Consider the following 24475-nt stretch of genomic DNA (forward strand, 5'->3'; position numbering starts at 1 on the left):
CCCTGGGGTGTGGCCAGAGCATTTTTATTTCCTGTCTAGTCCTGCTCCTGTGGAGGCAACATAACCCGAAGGTGCTGTATCACCGAGGACTACGTCTGTCAATGAGCGATAGAGAAATTATTATTATTATTATATAGGATTTATATAGCGCCGACAGTTTACGCAGCACTTTACAACTTGAGCGTAGACAGTACAAAAACAATACACTTTAATACAGTAGAAATCAGAGGGCCCTTCTCATTAGAGCTTACAATCTATGAGCATAATTGTCTCCTTGTGCTGCTTCTATTCTCTACTTTTCTGTCTATGTTCTGCCGTACATGGAGTGGAAGAGGCTGATACCAGGCCAAATTTAGGTACTTATTCTGCTTTCATTTAAAATTGCCTTTAATGATGTGTTAATGAACACTGACTAAGGTACAGTTCCAGTTGTTTTTTAACAACTTTTTAACAGTATTTTAACTTGTGAGAGCTGCCAACATACAGAGATCCTCAACAACACATCCAGAAGAATGCATTGGCTGCATCCAGCTTCCTTCCTGATCACTGGCATCGTGGCATGGGGAAGCATATGTATCTGTTATCGAGTGTAAGTATCTAAATTTGACTTTGTATCAGCATCTTGTAATCCCTTGTACAGCAAAGCTCGGACTGGGATGGAGAGGAACGTCCTAGGAGTCAATCCTCACAGGAGGAGAGCAGAGAGATGATTTTAGCAGCCTACCGTTGCTCCTTCACTGTCCAATCACAGGCTGGGGGTGGGAAGGTGACCTAGTTGTGATGCTTAAAATGTCAGTAAACCCAGGAGCCTGCATTCACTATATCGTAGTTGCCAACATTTAAAAAAAATTTCCAGGGACACTTTGCAGCACAGCTATCAATTACCACACCCACTTCCCTGAAGCTCCGCCCACTCTGCATAATTAATCTTGCCTATTTATCAGATTATAGTCTACTCAATAAAGAGAGAATTACAGGAAATTGAAAGAGGAATTTCAAACTTAAGGCCACAGTAGCAGAGTTGGAATAATTCTCCCATTCAGCTGCACTTCTTCTGTCGCAACATTTATGGGCAGCCCGATTAACAGGCGCTTCCAGGGACAATATAAATTACCTGGGACAGGCTCCTATTTGCAGGGACCTTCCCGGGAAAAAAGGGACAGTTGGCAAGTATGCTATATCTGGTCTCCGACAGTACACAGAACATGGAAATGCAATTATTTTAGTAAATATAAACTTCTAAATACCTTTTCTCATCAGCAGTATATAGCAGTCTTATGACTTCTATCAGAACTTGGTTAAAGCTTTGGGGAGGCGTTTTTATTCTACTCTACAGGGGCGTGGCTACACTGCACCCGGACTGTCAGTCAGGAGATGGGAGGAAGATTCCGGGAGTCACTAAAGCCAGCGTGGAGGTGGTGATGACTCAGGGGAGTGGAACGATCATACTTGACATTTGTTGTAGAGCTGATGTTGTGTATTTTATGTGACCGGATTGCAACTCAGTTTAAATAAATATTTAAATGTGTTACAATATCGCTCTAGTGGAGCTTTTCTTTCCATATGTTATCTATGGAGTGACCACTAGAAGAGGACAGGAGACAAGTTGGCCTATCTAGAGGATTCCTCTACACTTCTGTTTATCAGCGCTTGTGCCCAACCATGTGAATGGGGGGCATAAATATTTGGTGACTGTATATCTGATGGGAGTGGTAGTGAATGTCACACAGCGGTGGTGGTTTGCGGTGACTTAAGTTACCGTATCCTTCATTCACAGGACTTCTATCTATTTTTGGACGCACTTCAATGACGAACTTCACGCACGCAATCAACAATACTGTTTTATTATAATTTTTTTGGACTGTGCCCTGATCACAATTTATGTTCGGACTTCTTTATTCTTTTTGGAATATGTTATAGTACTCCTAATTTAAGAGTACCCTCTTCACATTTTTATTACTCATGAATGAATCATGTATTAACTATTTATCTTTGCGCTGCTGGTGGTTTTCACTTAATTTGGTGTGATTTTCACTATTTTTAGATATTTTGACTAATTCTAAGCAGCGGCCTTTATTCATTTATTTATTTGTGTTATTTAGGTTTTAGCGCGAGAGATTTTATACCCTATTTTTATTCTACTCTAAAGCCCCGTACACACGATCAGATTATCGAGCGATCTGTGGTGCGTTTTTTGTTGCATGCTAGTCTGATGTGGAAAGTGAAGAGGTTACTTTCATACGAAAATTTCCGTACGACAGAATTCTACTTCAGAAGTGATGTCATGTGTTGGATTGTTTTGTATGTGTTCTTTCATCTCTGAGCATGCCTAGTCTTGCTCTTATGATTTTTTTCAGATGAAAACTGTACTAATTAAAGAGGTTGTAAACTCAGTTAAATTTTTCTTTTTTTTTTTTTTTACAAGCTGAAAGAGAAACACATAATGAGCTAGTATGCATCGCATACTAGCTCATTATGAAATACTTACCTTAGAACGAGCCCCCGCCGTGCCGCCCGCTCACCTATATGACGGGCAACATGTTCAGTCGCCCGTTTTCCGGGATTGCGGCATCCAGCCATCTGATTGGCCGGAGCTGCGGTGACGTCACTGCCGCGCACGCGCGCGGGAGCCGACAGTCTCGGCACTGGGCTTTGAATGAACGGCGCCAGCGGCCGTTCCTTCAGAGCGCATGCGCCAGTGACGTCACTGGCTGCATGTAAGGTAAATATCTCCTAAACGGTACATGTATAGGGGATATTTACAGTACCTATAGGTAAGCCTTATCATAGGCTTACCTATAGGTAAAAGTGTCAGAGGAGGGTTTACTTCCTCTTTAAACGAAAATCTGACGTTGTGTTGACGTACGATAAAAATTTTATAGCCTGCACATCCAGTTTTTGTTGTCTGAAAATTCGTAATCAACTGTCGAAAGCACTATACTAACAATCTGAAAAGGGTCAGATCTTTCGTCGGACAAAATTTTCCTTTCCGATTTTTGTATTATGTGTATGGGCCTTTACTGTCTTGTGAGCCTACAGGACCCCTGACCCTCTGTCAGGACAGTGCTGATTGGCCCTGCGCCGATCACATGCACCCTCCTAAGAAAAAAAACTCTCTAGCAATACACACCAAACTCAGCATGTGCGGCTTGCACCCAAGGCTCTGTTCTATCAGGAGATGGATTGGGGAATGTGGAAGAAGGGGAGGATCAGAGAAGACAGGGTTAAAACAGCCTTTCTACACAATGCAGAGAATTAAGTTAAATTAAATAAAATCGGCAGTGAGTATAACAAGCATGCTTTACTGCAGTGGCGGCTGGCCAAAAGGGGGCGCAGGGGTGCCGCCCCCCCCCCCCCCCAAAAAGAAAAAGAAAAAAAAAGATAAAAAAAAAAATCATTTTTTTTGCCCACTAGGGGCGCCCACCTCATTGGTGCTGTCTGGCAGGTGTAAATCTCAGGACTTGATGGACAAAATGCAAATACTTTGGCAAGTTAACAACTCTGAATTATATCTGTTATCAGTGTATTTAGCTTTTTGTCTAGAGTTCAGATGAAACTTGTTTTTGAAGGTAAAATATATATATTTTTTCCCATATGCTAGTCTTTAACTATGAAAGCAAAGCTGCGGCACCTGGCACTATTAAAACAATAAATATGTCACAAGTGTGCACGAACGAAACTGACTGACGGCCCGACTGTGGCTTTCCTCATTTTAGGAAAAATCTACACGGATCGAACAGGGCTCTAATTCTGAGCGAACAGTCCCAGAGGAGAACGTTTGCTGGAAGACACAAGAGCATTTGAATCAGACCATTCAGTGAAATCCGCTGCCAACTTTCCCCAAATACTCGCAGTGAACGGTAACCAGCTTTGAAAACTTGAAGTGCGCACACAATTCAATTATATCATGTAAATGTTTCACTTCATTATAAAAAAAAATATAAAAATAAAATGGATTGTGAAGATGGATCCTGCAGAGGGATGGAAACATTCTGCGAAATGAAATGGTCTACAGGGGAATGGTTTTTAAAGAACATCATTTATGTCTAGGATGTTCTCCTACAAATCCCCAAATTAGAAAAACAACAATCCCTTTTTGTGTGAAAACTGTGATGTACAACGAATTCAAAAATGAAGCGTGCCTGTGTGGCTTTCCCCTGCTCCACTGTACGTAATTATATACAAAGAAGTAGGCAGAAGAGATGTCTGCTTTGGACACTTTAATAGGAAAGGGGGTGCAAAAAGGGCAGAATCTGCTACCTAGGCTCCTAAAGTAGTTCACATCTCATGAAGGAGGGTGCCTTCTGGTCTTTTTGCCCTGGTGCTAAAGGAGCTTTTCCCAGCACTATTTTTATGCAAAACTGCATCCCTTGCCATCCTTCCAATCTCAACAGGCTGTGCTTTTCAACTTCAACCACTAGATGGTGCTGTGTATGCATAATCACAATAAGGTACAGCGCTAATAAGTGCCAAGCATCAATACCAATGTTCAAATCAACTAAGTAAAGTGCTTGAAAATATGACTAAGTGCACAATAAAGTGCCAAAGTAAGTACAAAACAACAAGGTAAGGTGCTTCAAAAGAATTTTTCTAAAGCAACAATGTGCCAAATAAATCACATAGTGCATAAAGCATCCATAAAGTGCAATAAAATGTCAGAGAATCTCAGTCCATAAATAACTTCCATTGCCCTGTGCAAAAATGAGCTGGAGAAGGTGCTTAACCAGTGCTTGAAAGTGCTAGTGCATCCGTCACCACCACCCAAAAGATGGCTTCTCACCTGAAACTCTGACCCGTGTTTTACCACCACGTCAAGTGAGCAGTTCCTCCAAGGGTTAAAGATCTCTCTCCCATAGCTTGTTTTCGTAAGGGTCGCTCAATGGATAGGATATGTTATTTGCTTCTGATCACTCCCAGCATTATTTACATACAAAAGAGAGGCAAAAAATCGAATGCTCTCGGTTTAAAGGTACATTTTTATTGGGAATTAGCATTACCAAACTCACATGGGGTGGCACTTTTAAGCAGTGTGGGCTTACAAAGCTTGTCTCCTCACACAGACTGAGCTGGCTGCCAGGTTCCTGGTTCGTCCGAAGTCTCTGCCCCCTATACGCGTTGCGTCATTCGTCATAGGACGCTCGACTTTCTCAGTAGGGCATCCCTTACCATCCTTCCAATCTCAACGGGCTGTGCTTTTCACCTTCAACCTCTAGATGGTGCTGTGTAGGCAGCAAGTATGTGATTAGCAGCACCAGTAGGAGGAGGCCTAGTAAAAAAAATGCTGGGGATCCCAGAGTTTACATAATTCCCTTCCTGCTTTCACAGTGAAGTTTGTCAAGGTAACTTACTTGCAAGACTTGGTCAGATCTCAGTAGGTGCAAATCTTTTTAGCACATATTTTAAGCAGGGACATAAATATGTATATTGTTCTTTTGGTCTAAAGTAAACCATTCAATGCAAGACAAGAGGAAATTGTACTCACATTGCCCTTTTTTTTTGCTCTGAGAAGAGATGCAGGACCTCCCCCCTTCTGAGTCACCTTTCGAATCTCCTCTCTACCCAACTCTAAGCACTTTCTCTTGGCTCCACCCATCTCCCTGTACCGCCTCTTTTAGAGAATACAGAACCAAGTATCATTTTGTGCTATTAAGTAATTTGTATGGAATTGGATAGACCCCACCCCAGCAACAACAGACCCCACCACAGCAACAATAAATCCCCCACACAACAGACCTTCCCCCAGCAACAAAATACCAGCCTAGCACAGCAACAATAGACCCCCAGAAACAACCGTTCTCCCAGCAGGCATCATCAATAGACCCTCCAGCAACTAGCTACAATAGACTACCCCCTTAACATTAGATCCCTCCCAACAACCACTGACCCCCCCAGCAACATAAGACTCACCCCAGCAACAATAAACCTCCCCCCTGCAAAAGTGAATCCCTTCCAGAGACAATAGATTCCAAAGCAGCAAAAGAGACCTCCCCAGCAACAATAAATACCTCCTGCATAAATGGATCCCCCCCAGCAACAATAGATCCCCCAGCAGCCAGCATCAATAGACACTGTAGCACAACCCAGCACCCCTTGCCATTACATACATTAGTGCTGGAGGTGCTGGAACTGCGTTCTCCCGCGTTCCAGCTGAAAAAACGCTCCCTGATATTGCATATACTGCGTGTACATGTCAATGTGATGGGAGCATGCTGCACAAGGACTGGGTCTGGGCAAGAAGGGGGGAATTGCAAAAAAAAAAAAATAGCCCTCTACCTATTTTGTCAAAAACAAATGTGGCCCTTTTATGTCCGACACCACTATCCTATCCCATCAAAGACATTTCTGCCCTGTCCCCGTGGAACCCCAGCAGGTTATTGTGCGGTCTGTGCCCGTTGGTGAGATTTCCCTCCAGCTCTGGTCAGGACAGGAAATGATGGAAAATCTCTCCAATGGGGAAACACACAAAACAATGCATAACGCTTTATAGTTCATTTTATAAAATATATTATTTTATATTAAATCCCAGAGAAGGTGACAGAATCTTGAAGAGGTTTTGAACAGAATGTGTTCCAGTGAAGGTTTGATAAAGTCTTGCTGTGAATAAATGCCAGATTTAGATTTGTGCCATGGGCTCCTGGAAGAATTCTTATGCAGGATTCAATTTTTCTTTTATTAATCTCAGAAACGGGTAAACCGTATTTGAGACTAAAGATCTCACCTCTAGCGCCACCTGCTGGTGAAAGTTTGTATAGCAGCCTACAGATACAGAGGTTTTAGACAAAAAATGGTATCCAACTGTGGGGCCTTAAAGCATAACTCCACTTTTGTTGAAAAAATATTCCCCTCTGGGTAATCTCTGTACATTACAAGGATTTTACCAAACTTTGTTGCAGATTCCTACCTTTTATTTTTGTGAAGAAATCATTGTTTGTTCCTCTGTTCTCCTGTGCTGAGTGGATCTAATGGGAGTGGTTTCATAATTCTCTATCAGCTGTGCACCTGCAGAACACTAACGGGGAATCTGCTGGGCCTGCATCCCTTTAGACGTGTTCCGATTGGGAGAATCTCACCAAAAATGACATTTTTTTTGCAGGGAATTCCAGAAATCTGACTTGTATCTTAGTGCAGACTTCTGGAAAATTTTTGAGCCAATCAGACAAGCAGGAAATGATGTTTCTGGGGTGTGGCCAGTATACATTCTGTGTATAGAACACCTCCAGGTAGCCATATTGGATTGCATTTTCAGAAAATTACAACAGCTTCAGATTGTAAAGGAAAGGTCATTTATAATCACATTCAATTACAATATGATTTGTGTTGCAATTGTATACACTATATTGTTTTTTCTTTATGGTGACACCCAGCAGCAGTATCAGAGCTTTTGGATATCTACAGAACAGAAGCCTGAACATGCATAAAACATGTTTCAAGCCCATTTAATCTTAAAGCCCAACTCCAGGAAACCTGAAAATGACCCCTTTAAATGAGGCTGTGCCCGCAATACAAGGGTTAGTTGCTCATTTAGTCTAGAGGTGAGTGAAAGCAATTTTACTTATCCGAATCCCCTCCCCCAGCAGATGGTGCTCCCCAATGCCCTGGCAGCGGCATCATCACGTCCCAATGCACGGGCTATGGACCCTGCTTTGGTTATGGTGATGTCAGGACCTTAGACTGCCAAAGCAAGGGGGAAGAATATGCTGCAGGAACCGATCTAGAAGTGCAACATATTGGGTAATTCTTTAACAAGTCTCTGAGACCTAAACCTGCATGTAAAATGATTGTAAAGTTTTTTTTTTTTTTTAGATAACAAACATGTTATACTTACCTGCTCTGTGCAGTGGTTTTGCACAGAGCAGCCCCCGAATCCTCCTCTTCTCAGGTCCCTCTTCGCCTCTCCTGGCCCCTCCCTCATGTCGAGTGCCCCCACAGTAAGCAGCTTGCTATGGGGCACCCAGCCCAGTCACAGCTCTGTGTATCCATTTGAACGCGGAGCCGCAACCCGGCCCTGCCCCCTCTCTCTTCTAGTTGGCTGGCTAACTTTGTCAGCAGCGAGAGCCAATCGCACCATGCTGCTGTCTTAGCCAATGAGGAGGGGAGTCCTGGGTAGCTGAGAAACTCCTGCAACATTGCTGGATAAAGATGGGCTCAGGTAAGTATTAAGGGAGCTGAAAGGGGGCTGCTACACACAGAAGGTTTTTTTTTTTTTTTATCTTAATCCATAGAATGTATTAAGAAAAAAAAACCTCCTGCCTTTTCAATCCCTTTAATACTTGCAGTGCCGGCATAGCCTTAATGCAAGGGATACGTTTCCCAGAGTTGGGCTTTAATGAATATTTTTATTGAAATGGATACTCTGGCTAAAGAGTCTCTGAAAGAGGAGTTCCACCTAAAAGTGGAACTTCCGCTCATTTTCTTCCTCCCCCCCTCCAGTGCCACATTTGGCACCTTTCAGGGGGGGAGGGTGGAATGGGAACCTGTTTTTGACAGGTACACTTCCAGGAGATGTCGCCGCGGCGCCATCCCTTGGAAGTTTGGCCCCCTCCTCCTTCCCCCACCGCCGGGTCAATCCAAATGTGCAGCGTGCTTTGCGCATGCGCAGGAGGGACCTGCCAGTGAAGCCGCAAAGCTTCACTGCCGGGTTACCTTACCGGAAATAGCGGAGGCAGCACCACCCGACAGCCAATGGAAATATTGGCTGCGGTGCCGACATCGCTGGACTCCAGGACAGGTAAGTGTCCTAATATTAAACGTCAGCAGCTACAGTATGTGTACAGTAGGTGTAGCTGCTGACTTAATTTTTGGAGGGGATGGAGGGGGAGGTGGAACTCCGCTTTAACCACTTGCTAACTGCCTTATAACAGATATATATGTATAGATATATATATATATATATATATATATATATATATATATGTATGTATTATATATATATATATATATATATATACATAGATAGATATAGATATAATTGTATATATATATAGATATTATATATACACATGAGATCCTGAAGTTCCGCAAGCAGGGGGCATGCGTGTGCAGTCAGCAGGCCACTTCTGCTGTGATTATTCACAGCAGAAGCCGATCTGCGAATGCCAGGTACTCGATGTCCACCAATACCCGCTGACCGTCAGGCAGAGACTCAGAACAGAGCTCTGCCTATGTAAACAAGAAAGAGTTCCATTCTGACGGGGGGGGGGGGGGTGGATTTTGTGTGCAGGGACTAAAATCCATATCTCCCTTAGTAAAAGCAGCACATACAGTACACAAAAATGCTGGTTGTGCGCACAGTTAATCCTTTGATTGCCCTAGATGTTTAACCCCTTCCCAGCCAGTGTCATTAGTACAGTGACAGTGCATATTTTTAGCATTGATCACTGTATGATCATAGAATGCATACTGGTCTAAATTCATAAAGAAATGTGGATATGTTTTATAGCAGAAAGTAAAAATATTGTTTTTAAGTAATTTGAAAATAGCGTTGCATAACCGCCCAATTGTCAGTTAAAGTAAAGCAGTGCCCTATAGCAAAAAATGGCCTGGTCATGAAGGGGGGGGGGGGGTAAATCTTCCAGAGGACAAACGGTTGGAGTACACCAATTAGAAGAGAAATACGGGGGTTATCACTGCTGACCCTCTTCTAAAAAAAATACTAGTTGCCTGGCTGTGTCTGGTTTCAGTACCTCTGAGTCAGACACCAAGAAGCACAGAGAAGTCACAAGCCTATATTCTCTATACTTCTTCCCAGTTAGTTACTTAACACATTAAAGACAGGGAATCCGAATGACGGCCAGGCAAATAGCATAGATCCAGACTTGTGGTGGGCTCACCTAAGTGACAGCAGATATTCAGATAGCAGAGGAGCCCAGATCCCACAGAAGTGTGCACTAGGGTTACCACCTCATCCGTTTAAACCAGAACACATTAATTACACAGGTTCTGATTAGGTGGTAATTAAACTCCCTTGGTGCCTTATGTGCATTCTATCAGCCTCAGAACCTGTGTAATTATTATGTGTCCTGGAATTAAAGGGATGAGGTGGCACCCTAGTGCGCTCCTGTACAGTTCTTTAGGGTTTTCTTGTGAAATTTGGGATCCTTAACTATTAAAGTCCCACAAGAAGACCCAATGATGTCATCACACCAGGGCCAAAGCATTTTTTTTCCTTCAAAATGTTGCCATTTTTTTGGTTCCGGATCACCCGCCGCAGTTATACTGTGGCAGGCAGCCCCTCCTGCGCAAACCAACGTAGGTATAAGTCGGTCGCGCGACTGCAGCTAGGGGGCGAGCGTGCGCCGCCGGCGGGGTGCTCCTGCCCCCACTCATCAGGGGGGACTTTGATGCAGCGAGCAGGCGGCTACGATTGCTACCGGGCACCCAGGATTGTTCCCCATTGCGAGAGAAGAACGGTCAGCTGTTGCAAACACAGCTGACCATTCTTCTCTTTGGAATGATCACAGAGCACCTGTGATCCTTCTATATAGGATCACAGGTCTCTATGGTCATTTCACAAGCCCCGCCCTCATACAGTTAGAAACACTCTCCTAGGTACACATTTAATTCCTTGATCACTTACTGTGTTAACCCCTAAAATTTTTTATTTTTTACCATTTTTTATTGGGGAATGTCATATAGCAGAATGTGAAAAATATTGTTTTTCTCTTTCAGAATTGTCGCTTTTTTTTTTGTTTATACCACAAAAAATAAAAATCGCACAGGTGATCAAATACCACCAAAAGAAAGCTCTATTTGTGGGGAAGAAAGGACATCAATTTTATTTGGGTACAGCGTCGCACGACCACGCAATTGTCTGTTAAATTAACGCAGTGCAGAATCGCAAAATATGGCCTGTTCATTAAGGGGGAAAATCCTTCCGGTCCAGAAGTGGTTAATTTGCATTTTTGTTTAGGGAGCAGTAGGAAATAACGTGGATTTTGTATTTCGGAGCAAAGTCGGCTTCAACTTTTTTGCAAAGATGTGGCACTGCTGCCACCTAGTGTTCAAACTATAGTGCTGCCACTTCTAATTTCAAGCATCACCAAACCCAAGAAAATGTAATACAGATATTCTGCATTTCTTGCATGTGGTGGCTGCATTAGTTATTTTTTTAGCAAACACCTAAAATAGCTGTTGATCTTACCAGAAATGCAGCATCCTTACCAGTTCCTGTGAGCTCAACTTTTTTCTGAACTACTAATCCCATCTAACCACATGTAATGGTAATGAACAAGAGGAGACACATTTCAAGTTCAGCCTGTGTGGCACCCATGGCTCCTTCCATAGATAGAGTGGAGGAGTGAGAGTTTCCACCCAGGTAATGGAAGTGTATTCTTAACAGGATTACCTGTTATTTAGTGAAACAAAGGGGAAAGGTCAGAACCCCTCACCTGAGACCTGGGAAGCTGCAATATAATCAGTTTTTGCTTTTGGGTGTAGATATACTTCCATTGGTGTTTTAACCACTTTCTGACTCTGCCCATAGCAAATATAGGTCATTACTTTGACATTAAATACCGATGTTTTGGCAGGATTCACTGCGGGATCACTTTGACAGCCCCCCCCCCCCCCCCCCCAAACGTTTTTTTTCTGAGCTTACCGGAGCCGTTGGTAAACCCAGAAGCGATCTGATGTGGCCGTTTGCAAGGCAAGAGGTCAAGACGGCCCCCACTCGGCTCTTTGCCCTGGGAGGACCAGAGCGACTTCTGACATCAATTTCCGGTTTTCAGGCATAAACAAATAATGATTTTTTTTAAAGTCAAAATGTCATTTTTTTTCTTTTGCTTTTAAAGGTGAATGAGAGATTTGGGGTCTTTTTGACCCCAGATCTCTCAAGATGACCAGTCATGCTTATTTCTATTACAAGGGATGTGCTAAAAAAAAGTGCTAAAAAAAAAAAAAAAAAAAAAGACAGTGTAAAAATAATAAACAAAAAGTAAAATGAATAAGAAACAATTGAAAAGAAATTGAAAGCACCCCATCCCTCCGTGCTTGCGCCCAGAAGGGAATGCATACGTAAATCACACCCACATATGTAAACAGTGTTCAAACCACACATGTGAGGTATTACCACGGTCATTAGAGTGAGAGCAATAATTCTAACTCTGAACGGGTAACCTCTAAAAAAAATGTTTAAAGCATCGTCTATGGAGATTTGTAAGTACCATACTTTGTTGCCATTCCATGAGTGGGCGCAATTTTAAAGCATGACATGTGAGGTATCTATTTACTTGGCATATCATTATCTTTTACATTATACAAAAAAATTTGGGGAAGTATTGTGTTATTTTGTTTTTTTTTTTAAATCATTAAAGTGTATTTTATCCAAAAAAATTGCGTTTGAAAGACAAATGCATGTGACAAAATATTGCAACGATCGCCATTTTATTCTCTAGGGTCTCTGCTAAAAAAATATACACTGTACTGTTCGTTAACCACTTAAGCTCCGGAAAAGATTTACCCCCTTCATGACCAGGCCATTTTTTTGCTATACAGCACTGCGTTACTTTAACTGACAACTGCGCGGTCGTGCAACGCTGTACACAAACAAACCTCCGCGTTTTTTATTTTTTGCGCTATAAACAAAAAATACTAACAATTTTGAAAAAAAAAAAAACATTGTTTTACTTTCTGCTATAAAACATATCCAATAAATGTAAAAAATCAAATGTATTCATAAATTTAGGCCAATATGCATTCTGCTACATATTTTTGGTAAAAAAAAGAAAATCCCAAAAAGCTATTAATTGTGGATTGGTTTACGCAAAAGTTATAGCATCTACAAATTATGGGATATATTTATGGAATTTTTATTTATTAATTTATACTAGCAATGGCGGTGATCAGTGACTTATAGCGGGACTGCGATATTGCAGGAGACAAATCTGACACTTATGACACTTTTTTAGGGACCAGCACTGTCATTGTACTAATGAGAGTGGAAGAGAAGGGGTTAACATCAGAGGTGATCAAAGGGTTAACTGTGTGCCTAACTGGTGTATTAGTGTAGCGGGGGAGGTGCTTTTACTAGTCTTGGTCCCTGCTTTGCAGGATACAGGATCCATGCCTTCCCTACAGGCAGAACGGCAGTCTGCCATATTTACTGCTGTTCTTCCTGTGTACTGAACGATCAGCAGAGACCGGATGTCTGCGGCACCAGCTGATTGGCTCCTGCTGTGTATAATCATATATATATATATAATCATTATATATATATATATATATATATACACACACACACACACACACATGATCTTTCGCAGCGCGGCAGCCCTGTAGAAGAAAAACTGCTAGAGGGCGGTCGGCAAGTGGTTAATATAGCTAAAGTTAGCTAATAAGTTAAAGTTTAATCAGCTTATTTGCTTCCCTGGTTCATCCTTCCATCAACATGTTAATGAAATATTTGAACAAAGCCTTCCCTATTTTTATTTCATATCTTATTTTAGGAACAGTGATGTCATCACTGGGTCTCTGTGCTTCTCTATGCAATGCAGGCAGATCGGGGGGCAGCTACATAGGTTCCTGAAAACATCACATCATCCTGCCTCAGAGCTCCTCTCAATAGCCCTCAACCCTGATGCAAGCAGTGCAGTGGGCTGGCTCTTGGAAAGAGTTATGCATATGGAATGCCTTTATAGGTGCAGGGACACCCACATGCGATGATGATCCTCCATGATTGAAAGAACTGAAATCCAATGAATGAAAGGGATAGTCAGGCTGGGGAGGAATAGGCTAGAGGACACTGGACATCTCCCAGCCAGAAAATGAGGTGAGGCTTTAAAAGACTTGCTGCAGCTCCTAATGTTTATAGTGGGAAGCTCATAGTGTGCAGTGCAATCAGAGAAGGCATTTTCAGTACATTTTCAGTACAGGAGAGAAGCCGGTACAACGGTACAAGACTGAAGGGAAGGTCGGAGTTCAGCTTTAACATTTGGGTAAGGAGCACAAAGTAGTACATGTGGGTACAGATAAAATGGTGCAACTTACCTGTCTTGAAATGTGGTAAAGAACTGACACCCGGCCATGTCTCATCATTGGGGGTTCCAAGGATCTGAAAGTCAGAGATCACATTGCAGTCAGTTCTGATACACAGATCAGGTTTATCTAGTAAGGTAATTAAACAATATTGTGCATTGGTCAGTAACCCCAGAACTACACATCCCACAATACTTCCCTTTCTAACAGTCAGAACAAATAAAGCGGTATTAAACCAAATATGTAATATGTTGCAGCTTACCAATCATCAGATGTTGTGGCTGCATTTGTTTTTTTTTGTTTTTTTTTTTTTTAATGCTTTTTCCCCTCTGTTTCCACCTGGTGATCTGCCCAGTAACACATCCCTGTATTAGAGTACCCTCACTCTGGATAAAAGAGCACAGGAGGCACATTTGCAAAGCAACATTGTCAGTCTGGGGGGAGGGAGTGTTAGATAATAACAGATTCAATTAAAATTACCATTGTAAGCACTCCTGTCAGCATGGCCAGTTATAGGCAGGTGCTGGGGAGGGCTGTGCCCCCCCCCCCCAGATTTCAGCTGTGCCCCCCACTGCCCTGTTGACCCATGCATTCCCCTACTGATGCCCCATGCACTGCCCTGCTAACCCCATGTGCACTGTCCTGCTGACCCCCTGTACACTGCCCTGCCCTGCTGACCCCCTGTACACTGCCCTGCCCTGCTGACCCCCTGTACACTGCCCTGCTGACCCCCTGTGCACTTCCCTATCCTGCTGACCCCATGTGCACTGCCCTGCTGACCCCCTTGTACACTACCCTGCCCTGCTGAACCCCTGTACACTGCCACACTGACCCCCTGTACACTGCCCTACCCTGCTGACCCCTTGTACACTGCCCTGCTGTCCCCCTGTGCACTGCCCTACACTGCTGACCCTTTGTACACTGCCCTGCTGACCGTCTGTGCACTGCCCTGCTGACCCCCTGTGCACTGCCCGCTGATGCCCTGTATACTGCCCTTACTGACCCCCTGAACACTGCCCTGCTGATCTCCATCCTCTGCCCCTCTCACATTTTTTAATGCACTCCCACATCAGACAGACTAGATCTGGCCCTGCCTGTCAGTGGTAAATGGTTTGTCTTCATCTCTGTAAACTGATACAATCGGGAAGAGAACTTGTTCTGTTGAAAAACAACAGACTTATTGGCTAGATCAACAGGTAAAAATAGAAGAAAGAAAGCCTAAAAAAAGAAAACGAATGCGACCATTCCATTTAGCAATTGGTAGACTGCAAAATATTAAGTGTTTGCTTTTGGATTTAGCGCCACTTTAAAACAAAAACAAATCTGATTCAGTGGTGTATTCATTGGGAAATCTGTTCTGATGCTGTGAAATCATTCCCTGGAGTCCAACAGGATAACTCCCAACTCTCTGAGATGAGAAACGGGAGACACCGACTACTAGTCCTTTATACCGGATTATGAAATTTACAAATGCAGCAATTTAGAAATTAGATGAAAGGTTTAGCACTGGGAAAAAATTTTTGAAAGATAAAAAGTGCATTTTATATACAACTATATAAATCAGACCAATATGAGGGACAACTGAGGAGGAAAGAGGGACAGAGGGACTTTTTTCCAAGCCAGGGACAGTCCCTACATTCTACACCCCCTGCATCCCCTACATTCTACACCCCCTGCATCCCCTACATTCTACACCCCCTGCATCCCCTACATTCTACACCCCCTGCATCCCCTACATTCTACACCTCCTGCGTCCCCTACATTCTACACCCCCTGCATCCCCTACATTCTACACCCCCTGCATCCCCTACATTCTACACCCCCTGCATCCCCTACATTCTACACCCCCTGCATCCCCTACATTCTACACCCCCTGCATCCCCTACATTCTACACCCCCTGCATCCCCTACATTCTACACCCCCTGCATCCCACCCATTCTACACCCCCTGCATCCCCTACATTCTACACCTCCCGCATCCCCTATATTCTACACCCCCTGCATCCCTTACATTCTACACCCCCTGCATCCCCTACATTCTACACCCCCTGCATCCCCTACATTCTACACCCCCTGCATCCCCTACATTCTACACCCCCTGCATCCCCTACATTCTACACCTCCTGCGTCCCCTACATTCTACACCCCCTGCATCCCCTACATTCTACACCCCCTGCATCCCCTACATTCTACACCCCCTGCATCCCCTACATTCTACACCCCCTGCATCCCCTACATTCTACACCCCCTGCATCCCCTACATTCTACACCCCCTGCATCCCCTACATTCTACACCCCCTGCATCCCACCCATTCTACACCCCCTGCATCCCCTACATTCTACACCTCCCGCATCCCCTATATTCTACACCCCCTGCATCCCTTACATTCTACACCCCCTGCATCCCCTACATTCTACACCCCCTGCATCCCACCCATTCTACACCCCCTGCATCCCCTACATTCTACACCTCCCGCATCCCCTATATTCTACACCCCCTGCATCCCTTACATTCTACACCCCCTGCATCCCCTACATTCTACACCCCCTGCATCCCCTACATTCTACACCCCCTGCATCCCCTACATTCTACACCTCCCGCATCCCCGATATTCTACACCCCCTGCATCCCCTTTATTCTACACCCCCTGCATCCCCTATATCCTACACCCCCTGCATCCCCTACATTCTACACCCCCTGCATCCCACCCATTCTACACCCCCTTCATCCCCTATATTCTACACCCCCTGCATCCCCTATATCCTACACCCCCTGCATCCCCTACATTCTACACCCCCTGCATCCCCTACATTCTACACCTCCTGTGTCCCCTACATTCTACACCCCCTGCATCCTCTACATTCTACACCCCCTGCATCCCCTACATTCTACACCCCCTGCATCCCCTACATTCTACACCCCCTGCATCCCCTACATTCTACACCCCCTGCATCCCCTACATTCTACACCCCCTGCATCCCCTACATTCTACACCCCCTGCATCCCCTACATTCTACACCCCCTGCATCCCACCCATTCTACACCCCCTGCATCCCCTACATTCTACACCTCCCGCATCCCCTATATTCTACACCCCCTGCATCCCTTACATTCTACACCCCCTGCATCCCCTACATTCTACACCCCCTGCATCCCACCCATTCTACACCCCCTGCATCCCCTACATTCTACACCTCCCGCATCCCCTATATTCTACACCCCCTGCATCCCTTACATTCTACACCCCCTGCATCCCCTACATTCTACACCCCCTGCATCCCCTACATTCTACACCCCCTGCATCCCCTACATTCTACACCTCCCGCATCCCCGATATTCTACACCCCCTGCATCCCCTTTATTCTACACCCCCTGCATCCCCTATATCCTACACCCCCTGCATCCCCTACATTCTACACCCCCTGCATCCCACCCATTCTACACCCCCTTCATCCCCTATATTCTACACCCCCTGCATCCCCTATATCCTACACCCCCTGCATCCCCTACATTCTACACCCCCTGCATCCCCTACATTCTACACCTCCTGTGTCCCCTACATTCTACACCCCCTGCATCCTCTACATTCTACACCCCCTGCATCCCCTACATTCTACACCCCCTGCATCCCCTACATTCTACACCCCCTGCATCCCACCCATTCTACACCCCCTGCATCCCCTACATTCTACACCTCCCGCATCCCCTATATTCTAAACCCCCTGCATCCCCTACATTCTACACCCACTGCATCCCCTATATTCTACACCCCCTGCATCCCCTACATTCTACACCTCCCGCATCCCCTATATTCTACACCCCCTGCATCCCCTTTATTCTACACCCCCTGCATCCCCTACATTCTACACCCCCTGCATCCCACCCATTCTACACCCCCTTCATCCCCTATATTCTACACCCTCTGCATCCCCTATATCCTACACCCCCTGCATCCCCTACATTCTACACCCCCTGCATCCCCTACATTCTACACCCCCTGCATCCCCTACATTCTACACCCCCTGCATCCCCTACATTCTACACCCCCTGCATCCCCTACATTCTACACCCCCTGCATCCCCTACATTCTACACCCCCTGCATCCCCTACATTCTACACCCCCTGCATCCCACCCATTCTACACCCCCTGCATCCCCTACATTCTACACCTCCCGCATCCCCTATATTCTACACCCCCTGCATCCCTTACATTCTACACCCCCTGCATCCCCTACATTCTACACCCCCTGCATCCCCTACATTCTACACCCCCTGCATCCCCTACATTCTACACCTCCCGCATCCCCGATATTCTACACCCCCTGCATCCCCTTTATTCTACACCCCCTGCATCCCCTATATCCTACACCCCCTGCATCCCCTACATTCTACACCCCCTGCATCCCACCCATTCTACACCCCCTTCATCCCCTATATTCTACACCCCCTGCATCCCCTATATCCTACACCCCCTGCATCCCCTACATTCTACACCCCCTGCATCCCCTACATTCTACACCTCCTGTGTCCCCTACATTCTACACCCCCTGCATCCTCTACATTCTACACCCCCTGCATCCCCTACATTCTACACCCCCTGCATCCCCTACATTCTACACCCCCTGCATCCCACCCATTCTACACCCCCTGCATCCCCTACATTCTACACCTCCCGCATCCCCTATATTCTAAACCCCCTGCATCCCCTACATTCTACACCCACTGCATCCCCTATATTCTACACCCCCTGCATCCCCTACATTCTACACCTCCCGCATCCCCTATATTCTACACCCCCTGCATCCCCTTTATTCTACACCCCCTGCATCCCCTATATCCTACACCCCCTGCATCCCCTACATTCTACACCCCCTGCATCCCACCCATTCTACACCCCCTTCATCCCCTATATTCTACACCCTCTGCATCCCCTATATCCTACACCCCCTGCATCCCCTACATTCTACACCCCCTGCATCCCACCCATTCTACACCCCCTTCATCCCCTATATTCTACACCCCCTGCATCCCCTATATCCTACACCCCCTGCATCCCCTACATTCTACACCCCCTGCATCCCCTACATTCTACACCTCCTGTGTCCCCTACATTCTACACCCCCTGCATCCTCTACATTCTACACCCCCTGCATCCCCTACATTCTACACCCCCTGCATCCCCTACATTCTACACCCCCTGCATCCCACCCATTCTACACCCCCTGCATCCCCTACATTCTACACCTCCCGCATCCCCTATATTCTAAACCCCCTGCATCCCCTACATTCTACACCCACTGCATCCCCTATATTCTACACCCCCTGCATCCCCTACATTCTACACCTCCCGCATTCCCTATATTCTACACCCCCTGCATCCCCTTTATTCTACACCCCCTGCATCCCCTATATCCTACACCCCCTGCATCCCCTACATTCTACACCCCCTGCATCCCACCCATTCTACACCCCCTTCATCCCCTATATTCTACACCCTCTGCATCCCCTATATCCTACACCCCCTGCATCCCCTACATTCTACACCCCCTGCATCCCACCCATTCTACACCCCCTGCATCCCCTATATTCTACACCCCCTGCATCCCCTACATCCTACACCCACTGCATCCCCTTTATTCTACACCTCCTGCACCCCCCTTTACTCTGCACTGTCTGAGTCCTCCGCAACTTTCTCTCATTGGCACAACCCATTTGCACCAATTGCAAAGTATCCCACATTCTTCACCCTCTGCTTACCCCGCTACTTCAAATTCTACACCCCCCCACCTCACCTCATTGCACCATCTCTTTCCCCAACTGCTCTCTCTGTACCTCCATTATACCTCACTCTGTACCCCCATTACAACATTAGCACATGATTGGATGTGTAAAGTAACCGCAAGTTCATTGATCTCATGTCACACTTTTGCAAGTCAGGCATTCTATGAGAAAAGGAATTCTAAATATATACACACACACACACACACACACTATATTACAAAAAGTATTGGGACACCTGCCTTAATACGCACATGAACTTTAATGGCATCCCAGTCTTGGATGCCAAAGACATGGATGAGTGAGTCTGGGGTGGAGGAACTTGACTGGCCTACACAGAGTCCTGACCTCAACCTGATAGAACACCTTTAGGATGAATTATAGAGCAGTCTACTAACCAGGCCTTCTCGTCCAACATCAGTGCCTGACCTCACAAATGCGCTTCTGGAAGAATGGTCAAACATTCCCATAGACACACTCCTAAACCTTGTGGACAGCCTTCCCAGAAGAGTTGAAGCTGTTAAAGCTGTAAAGGGTGGGCCAACTCAATATTGAACGCTACGGACTAAGACTGGGATGCCATTAAAGTTCATGTGTGTGTAAAGGCAGGCAGCATTGTCAGTCTGGGGAAGGAGAGTGTTAAATGCACTAGCAGATTTAAACACACTAACAAATTGAAACCAACTCCAGCTCACACTTTATAAGCAGTCACAGTAACCAGATTTGTTCCTTTTGGGATTTTTTACATAAATAAAAACTAATCACTGAAAGCAGCATTGCCAGTGGTAAATGGTTTGTCTCAACCTTCTAACTCAGAGTTTCTCAACCAGGGTTCCTCCTGAGGTTCCTGGCGGTTCCTTGAGCAATGAGTAATTTCTCCTTTCAGATAAGTTCCCACTTTATTAGTATTTTTATTTACTATTTAGTGATCTGTAAGGGAGTTATTCTTCCCAATGACCATCACACTTATGTATCAGGAGTTATAGAGATGATAATTTTCAGCAGGGGTTCCCTGAGACCGGAAATTTAATTCAAGGGTTCCACTTTGTTGAAAAGGTTAAGAATGGCTGCTCTAACTGCTACATCTGCAGGACAGCTTACTGGCTGGATCACCACATGAAAATAAAGGAAAGAAAACCTAAGGATAGAAAACAAATGCAGCCATTACAACTAAGAATAGGCAAGCTGCAGTATAATAAATATTTGCTTTTGGGTGTAATACTGCTTTAATATTCCATCCACTGACACCAATGCTGGGTTTTTATTATTACAGTTACTGACACCAATGCTGGGGGGTTGTTATTATTACAGTCACTGACACAAATGCTGGGGGTTATTATTACAGTCACTGACACCAATGCTGGGGGTTGTTGTTATTACAGCCACTGACACGAATGCTGGGGGTTGTTATTATTACAGTCACTGACACCAATGCTGGGGGTTGTTATTATTACAGTTACCGACACCAATGCTGGGGGTTGTTATTATTACAGTCACTGACACCAATGCTGGGGGTTGTTATTATTACAGTCACCAACACCAATGCTGGGGGTTGTTATTATTACAGTCACTGACACCAATGCTGGGGGTTGTTATTATTACAGTTACCGACACCAATGCTGGGGGTTGTTATTATTACAGTCACTGACACCAATGCTGGGGGTTGTTATTATTACAGTTACCGACACCAATGCTGGGGGTTGTTATTATTACAGTCACTGACACCAATGCTGGGGGTTGTTATTATTACAGTCACCAACACCAATGCTGGGGGTTGTTATTATTACAGTCACTGACACGAATGCTGGGGGTTGTTATTATTACAGTCACCAACACCAATGCTGGGGGGTTGTTATTATTACAGTCACTGACACCAATGCTGGGGGTTGTTATTATTACAGTCACTGACACCAATGCTGGGGGTTGTTGTTATTAGTCACTGACACGAATGCTGGGGGTTGTTATTATTACAGTCACCAACACCAATGCTGGGGGGTTGTTATTATTACAGTCACTGACACCAATGCTGGGGGTTGTTATTATTACAGTCACTGACACCAATGCTGGGGGTTATTATTATTACAGTCACTGACGCGAATGCGGGGGGTTGTTATTATTACAGTCACTGACACCGATGCTGGGGGTTGTTATTACAGTCACTGACACCAATGCTGGGGGTTGTTATTATTACAGTCACTGACACGAATGCTGGGGGTTGTTGTTATTAGTCACTGACACGAATGCTGGGGGTTGTTATTATTACAGTCACCAACACCAATGCTGGGGGGTTGTTATTATTACAGTCACTGACACCAATGCTGGGGGTTGTTATTATTACAGTCACTGACACCAATGCTGGGGGTTATTATTATTACAGTCACTGACACCAATGCTGGGGGTTATTATTATTACAGTCACTGACGCGAATGCGGGGGGTTGTTATTATTACAGTCACTGACACCGATGCTGGGGGTTGTTATTACAGTCACTGACACCAATGCTGGGGGTTATTATTATTACAGTCACTGACACCAATGCTGGGGGTTGTTATTATCGTCACCAATGCTGGGGGTTGTTATTATTACAGTCACCGTCACCAATGCTGGGGGTTGTTATTATTACAGTCACTGACACGAATGCTGGGGGTTGTTATTATTACAGTCACCGACACCAATGCTGGGGGTTATTATTACAGTCACTGACACCAATGCTGGGGGTTGTTATTATTACAAGCACTGATACCAATGCTGGGGTTACTACTACAACCATTGGCACCAGTTCAGGGGGTTATTGCAGCGATTGTTGCCGATGCAACTTCAATAATAACCCCCCACCTAATTTTCAAAGGTAACCTGTCATGAGAGAAACATAGAAGCTATCACTGACGACTCATTCTTAAAATGCTATTCACCTGGCTGCAATGCCAACACTATGTTCTGATTCTACTTATATTCCTGAACACATGCTCCAGAACAGTATTCAAAGTACTGAAGCCAGTGAGTCAGAATAACTTCTGGACAGCTGGCATTTAAAAAAAAAAAAGTCAGCACCTGTAGCCTCCATATTCCTTTCACGACAAGTTTACTGTAAGCAGATCATTGTCGTTTATACAGACAGCTACTGCATTAACTGTTCAGTTCTGAATATGCAGTATCCTCAATCAACCACAAGATGGCAGCATTAGACAGTCATTTTATGCCTCCATGTGCACACTGCAGCATTATTGTCTGTTATTCAACATAAGAAAACTTGTATTGAACTGATGATGTGAAGAATGCATAATGACTAACAGACTGTTTAAAGTACTATGTAAAGTTTTGTATTATTTTTTTACTAAACAGCAAAGGATAAATGAAAAGGTCACTTACGTTGCACAATTCCCCTGGTACACCTCCCAACATTAATTTACTATGATATCAGGATCATATGCAAAGTGCCTTATGCCCTTTCTCACATTGTTTGCATTTGGCTGTGCTTTCTCTTCAAAACTGACAATAAGATTTATTTGTAAGCATCATTCCGATGAAGATTAATGGCACTTGGTTTTCCTGGCTCATCTATGTCTACTTTCACTGCACCACACTGCAGATAAGGATTTCCACCCAAACGCCTTTTTTCAATGACTGCAATTCACCCTCAACCTGGTGCCAATAACTATTATAACTCCTGCAAGCAGTCAGTAACAATGCTGGTGCTTGGATCATTAATACCAAGTCTACAAATATGACTGCTTTGCTATATTATTATACAGTATATTGTAAGAATATTAAACATTTATTTTTTGAGTAAGCCTAACATATATATATATATATATATATATATATATATATATATATATATATACACACACACATACAGTTGTGCTCATACGTTTAAACACCCTGGCAGAATCTATGATTTCTTGGCCATTTTTCCGAGAATATGAATGAGAACACAAAAACTTTCCGTTCACTCATGGTTAGTGTTTGGCTGAAGCCATTTATTATCAATCAACTGTGTTTACTCTTTTTAAATCATAATGACAACAGAAACTACCCAAATGACCCTGATCAAAAGTTTACATACCCTGGTGATTTTGGCCTGATAACATGCACACAAGATGACACGAAGGGGTTTGAATGGCTATTAAAAGGTAACCATCCTCACCTGTGATCTGTTTGCTTATGATTAGTGTGTGTGTATACAAGGTCAATGAGTTTCTGGACTCCTGACAGACCCTTGCATCTTTCATCCAGTGCTGCACTGATGTTTCTGGATTCAAAGTAATGGGGAAAGCAAAAGAATTGTCAAAGGATCTGCAGGAAAAACAGGAAAGGGATATAAAAAGATATCCAAGGAATTGAGAATGCCAATCAGCAGTGTTCAAACTCTAATCAAGAAGTGGAAAATGAGGGGTTCTGTTGAAACCAAACCACGGTCAGGTAGACCAACTACAGTTTCAGCCACAACTGCCAGGAAAATTGTTCGGGATGCAAAGAAAACCCACAAATAACTTCAGGTGAAATACAGGACTCTCTGAAAACATGTAGTGTGGCTGTTTCAAGGTGCACAATGAGGAGGCACTTGAATAAAAATGGGCTGCATGGTCGAGTCACCAGAAGAAAGCCATTATTACACAAATGCCACAAAGTATCCTGCTTACACTATGCCAAACAGCACAGAGACAAGCCTCAAGCCTTCTGCCACTAAGTCATTTGGAGTGATGAGACTAAAATTGAGCTTTTT

General features: G+C 44.5%; 1 protein-coding gene across 2 annotated transcripts in view; it reads right to left on the bottom strand.

Annotated features, from left to right (window-relative positions):
* Window positions 1-24475, bottom strand: part of CDK14 (cyclin dependent kinase 14) — a 786329-nt gene that overhangs the window by 279038 nt on the left and 482816 nt on the right. For both annotated transcript variants that reach the window (XM_082258252.1, XM_082258251.1), the window contains exon 11: window positions 13984-14047. In XM_082258252.1, coding sequence (XP_082114378.1) covers window positions 13984-14047 — 64 coding nt within the window. The remainder of the gene's footprint in view (window positions 1-13983; window positions 14048-24475) is intronic.

This window comes from Pelophylax lessonae (genome assembly GCF_965119305.1).
Source record: "Pelophylax lessonae genome assembly, chromosome: 5".
Lineage (NCBI taxonomy): Eukaryota > Metazoa > Chordata > Amphibia > Anura > Ranidae > Pelophylax > Pelophylax lessonae.